Raw genomic sequence first — 5,000 nt, 5'->3', positions numbered from 1 at the left:
TTGCGTGCTCTGGCAGAGCTGATAGGTCCATATGGAATGAAGTTTCTTGGAGAGAATCTGATGTGGCACATCACGTCTCAGATCACAGAGCTAAAGGTACAAAACCTAATAATAATAATAATAATAATAATAATAATAATAATAATAATAATAATAATAATACATTGCCTTTTCACTATGTATGTATCTGAGGACAGTGCTTCATTATTATTATTATTATTATTATTATTATTATTATTATTATTATGACATTTTTTACCTGTTTTTGATTTGATGTGAATTTACTGATTTTGTGTGTGTGTGTGTGTGTGTGTGTGTGTGTGTGTGTGTGTGTGTTGTATTGTTGAGCAGAAGCTGGTGTTTGAGAACATGGACCTTTTGGTGCAGATCCGAGCAAAGTTTGATAAACCTGACATCACAAACAGTCTTCAGAAGAGGCTCACAGGTAACGACACAGAGCACACACACACACACACACACACACACACACACACACATACACACACACAATTAGTGTTTTAACACTGGTCCACACTGCCTGTGGTGTGTTTGATGAGTGATAACATTCCAGATTTGAATTCTTTTATTATATTATATTTTTCTTGTGTGAAGGGTGTGAGAATGTGTTGAAGCGTTTGACCATCATCGGAGTGATCCTGTCGTTCCGCACCATGGCTCAGGAGGCGCTGGAGGAGGTACGACGTTACACTGAATAATAAATGTGCATTACTATATTATATATTTGCATACAGTGATATACATACAGATATACTTCTTGTTAGAGTTCAGTCTACACACCACACATCACAGGAATGAATTTAATTCTGTGTGTTAAAGCATAAAGAAATACTCATTCACTCAGGGTCGTATGAGTTACGTTCCATAAATATATTTATGTAATATATCTATGTAATATATAAATATATTACGTTACATAATATTTACAGCTCACTTTAAGTTCATTCATATTTTTATCCATAAAAATTCACTCCAGGAGGTAAGCCATGTCTCTGATTAAGACGAGTCTCCTCCGAAGTCCTACATAAGGAAAAAAAATGTGTGGATTTTAAAGGGTCAATAGTATTACATAATTAAATTGTCATAATTATGTATGTAATATTGTCCTTAATTAACATTGCACAGTGTGTGTGAATTTAAAGCTAAAACATAAATTACAGCATGACATATTGTGGTTCCATCAAACAGTCAGATGGGGGCACTGGACTTAACACACTCGAGCTGAGATCATGCAACAAACATACTCCCAACTTCAAGATCAGAATCAAGAGTGTAACTCAGCGACGCGCCTGTTTTACATAAACTCCGCCCCCACCTGCGTAACTCTCATGTAACTTCTGAATAACATTTACATCAGGAGTTACACACAAGATCTGAATACTGAAGTGTGTCATTTCAGTATTAAATCCTCACTGCGAGTGTATAACCCAACTCTGTATATGGCCCATACAGCAAGTTCAGTCAATATATATATATATATATATATATATATATATATATATATATATATATATATATATATATATATATATACATATATATGTGTGTGTGTGTGTGTGTGTGTGTGTGTGTTTTATTCTTATGAACTTTCTATGTGTAGGTGATGCAAAAACACTGTCCATTCCTGATGGGACCCATTGAGTGTGTGAGAGATCTGATCAACCCTGACACTGACATCAAGGTCATACACACACACACGCACATACACACGCACATACACACACGCACACACACACACACACACACACACACACACTCACAATCTGTAATACTGCATTTTCAGACACACACATTCTCTCTGTATCATACTGTCACTTATGCAGGTCAAATAAATGATTCAAAGAATCAAGTCACCTAGACGAGTCGTAAAGGACAATCTGTTTAATCAAAAGTTCAATCTACTGAGTCATAATCAATCACCTAGATGAGGTAAATATATGGTGCGTGGAGCTTGTTTTAACAGCAGAGGGGGAATAAGTCTGGAATCGAATGTTCAACAAGCACATATGGGTGTGATGGTCAGGTGTGTGTGTGTGTATACCAAACAACAGATTGGAGAAATTGGACCTGTGTGAGCTTGGCTATGGTGTGCTTCATGGTTGTTGGTGCTGATTGAAGTATTTGAGAAGCTGTGGATCTGCTGTGTGATCTGTAGGTGGTGTTGAGTGTGTATGAGCTGGCGTGTTCAGCCGGGGTGCAGTGTGACATTGACCCGACCCTCGTTGTTGCCATCGCTAACATGCGCTCAGGTGAGTCCCACTGACACACTCACAGGTTACTGATGATTTATATCATTCATGTAATGACTGGTTTGATTAACTGAATGATGTAATTTAATCCCGTGTGTGTTGTGTGTGAATGTGTGTGTGTGTTGTGTGTGAATGTTTAGACAACGCCTCAGGGGAGGAGGAATATAAACTGGTGTGTCTGCTGCTGGTGTTCGCTGCTGTTTCACTGCCCATTCTGGCCATCGACCCAAACTCATTCTACAGCCGAGAACATGGAGGTGAAAACACACACACACGCACACACACACACACACACACACACACACACACACACACACACACACAGGATATAGTCAGGGGTGTGGTCAGAGCAGGGACTAATTAAAAGAGGAAGTAAACAGGATGGTCATGTGACAGCTGTATTTGAACAATAACACATTTCTGCTTTTTTCTCTGTAGGTCACCAAAACAACATCCACTGTCTCGCCTCAGCCATTAACCACCTCGCTGCTGCCATGTTCACCGTCCAGAACAAGAACATCGAACAGCACCTCCGCGAGTTCCTGCTGGTACACACACACACACACACACACACACACACACACACACACAATCATTAAGTTCAATCATAAAGTTATAACAGTTTTTGAGGATGTATGTTTTGTTTACAGATTGCGTCATCAGCGTTATTGCAGCTTGGACAGAACATCGAGAAAGTGGAGATCAAACACAGAGACTCTGTCTACCTGCTGCTGGACATGGTGATCACACCATGCTTATCTTATTTACACTCACAGCTGTCTATGATCACATCTAAACCCAGCTAACACACACACACACACACATACACACTTATACATGTAAAACATGCTTACTGTGAGCATGGCTGTGTTAACATCACCTCATTAACTAGTACGTACATCATAGTAAGTGCTGCTCATGAATATTTTTTGTGTGTGTATGTGTGTGTTGTAGATAGTGGACCAATCTCCGTTCCTCAGTCAGGATGTGTTGGAGAACTGTTTCCCCTACGTGCTGCTGCGTAATGCCTACAGAGAAGTGCACAGGACTTTCATACACACTGTGGGATAAACACACACACACACACACACACACACACATACACACACATACACACACGGCTTTTATTTTTTGCTCTCCAGTTATAGATTCATTATGATCTCATTATTAGATCTCATATCAGCGTATAAGGTACACTCAACCCTGTGTGTTCTTGTGCACGTGTTCTCAATCAGAACTTCATATGGAGGACACGTCGCTTTGTCCAATGAGAACCAAGTGAACAACCCATAATTCACCATAATAGAACATTAACATGGACAAGACAACCTGTAATCCATTTCTTTTGAATAAACAATGCGTTTAATAATAAATAATAATGAAACTGTCACAGAACCTGGAGAACACAGCGAGGTTTACACACACAAACTAACAGCACACATTAGAAAAAGAGAAAATGTGAAGAAGAAAAAAAACTACACATGAGAAGGCGTGGCCGAGGCGGAGCTACACTGAGAACCGGAGAAACCAGGAAGAGTCCATGATGTGTAGAAATGTTTCTGAATTTATGTTCTAATGGTAAATTGTTGCTCAGAAAAATTCCTGCTTATTAGAATAAATTATTATTAATGATGAATTATTATTCATTTCAGTTTTTAATCTGTTGTGCGACACTTTTCTTTAATAAAACCCTGATTGTGTTGTTTAACTTTATTACAGTGTGTTAAAATCATCTGTGTTGAATAAAATGTTATTTTATTGATCCTCACTTCTGTCTATTTTCTTCTCATGTAGAGAACAAAATACTGCATTTTTAATAGCACTGTTTTAGTGATTAGGGATATGATTGTGGGTATGGTCAGAGGCGGGGCCAGATCAGCTGTGAGTAAAACTAAGGAGCAGGAAGGAAACATGAGATGAATATAATGATATCCTTCATCATTACGTTCTGTCTGTGTGAATGAGATGATCTGGGCTCCTTTCACTCAGAGCTGCGACACATTTCCGTTTTGAAATTGTTCAGTTCTCGAGTTTCTGGTAGCACAGGTTCCTCTGGTCAGTACTACTTATCCTTCATAACATGATTAAAACGATACACTGTCCACCGTAAGGTGTTTAAAACAAAAATATTTTCAAAGACAAGTAAAGAAATATCACGAGCACTGCTGTGTCCCTCTCCGCACAGCTTCCCAGTTCAGAGTAATCTCAGGAGACGATGGTTAGCAAACCTACTGTAGATTACGACCAGATCAGCTGACTGAACTCAAAACCACTGAGGGTCAGAAAGGACCAGCGAACACTCCATAGCAGTGTTTCCCTTCATAATGTATGGGTTATCTTGGTTTAAAAACAAAAACAAAAAATGTCAAAGAAAATCACAGATAATCATTTAATGTATGTGTCTAGAAGCCATCATCTAACTGAAGACACGGCGTTAGTGAATTGTACGGGCTAACATTAGCTTGTTCGTTAATAGTAATAATAGTTCATTAATGATGCTGCGCACAGTATGAAGTGTTCTCCAGCGTTCTAGAAGAGGTTCTGCGAGTGTTCCTGAAACACAGGAACCATGGTGAATACATACAATATGAAGGAGTTATGCAAGTAGCCCATTCAGTAAACATGAACTCTAAAGATGACGAAGTTTACATTAGTGCTTCTGTTAATGTAAAATATTCAATCTTCCTCTCTGCTGTCAGATTTAGTGTAATATGGCGTATTTTAGTGATATGT

The 5,000-nt window shown here is 38.7% G+C and overlaps 2 protein-coding genes across 2 annotated transcripts in view; both read left to right on the top strand.

Moving 5' to 3' along the window:
• nckap1l (NCK associated protein 1 like) overlaps nt 1–4,035 on the top strand; it is a 23,288-nt gene extending 19,253 nt beyond the window's left edge. Inside the window, exons 23-31 of the mRNA XM_053674152.1 lie at nt 1–96; nt 352–445; nt 613–695; nt 1,619–1,699; nt 2,174–2,267; nt 2,408–2,524; nt 2,706–2,815; nt 2,918–3,007; nt 3,222–4,035. The exon at nt 1–96 is cut by the window's left edge and continues 2 nt beyond it. Coding sequence (XP_053530127.1) covers nt 1–96; nt 352–445; nt 613–695; nt 1,619–1,699; nt 2,174–2,267; nt 2,408–2,524; nt 2,706–2,815; nt 2,918–3,007; nt 3,222–3,338 — 882 coding nt within the window. The 3' untranslated portion in view covers nt 3,339–4,035. The remainder of the gene's footprint in view (nt 97–351; nt 446–612; nt 696–1,618; nt 1,700–2,173; nt 2,268–2,407; nt 2,525–2,705; nt 2,816–2,917; nt 3,008–3,221) is intronic.
• LOC108254789 (dual specificity calcium/calmodulin-dependent 3',5'-cyclic nucleotide phosphodiesterase 1B) overlaps nt 1–5,000 on the top strand; it is a 55,113-nt gene that overhangs the window by 39,802 nt on the left and 10,311 nt on the right. The gene's annotated exons all lie outside the window — the stretch shown is intronic.

This window comes from Ictalurus punctatus, chromosome 21 (genome assembly GCF_001660625.3).
Source record: "Ictalurus punctatus breed USDA103 chromosome 21, Coco_2.0, whole genome shotgun sequence".
NCBI classification, from domain to species: domain Eukaryota; kingdom Metazoa; phylum Chordata; class Actinopteri; order Siluriformes; family Ictaluridae; genus Ictalurus; species Ictalurus punctatus.
Note: the sequence above shows the minus strand (reverse complement) of the source record. Positions and strands in the feature narration are given on the sequence as shown.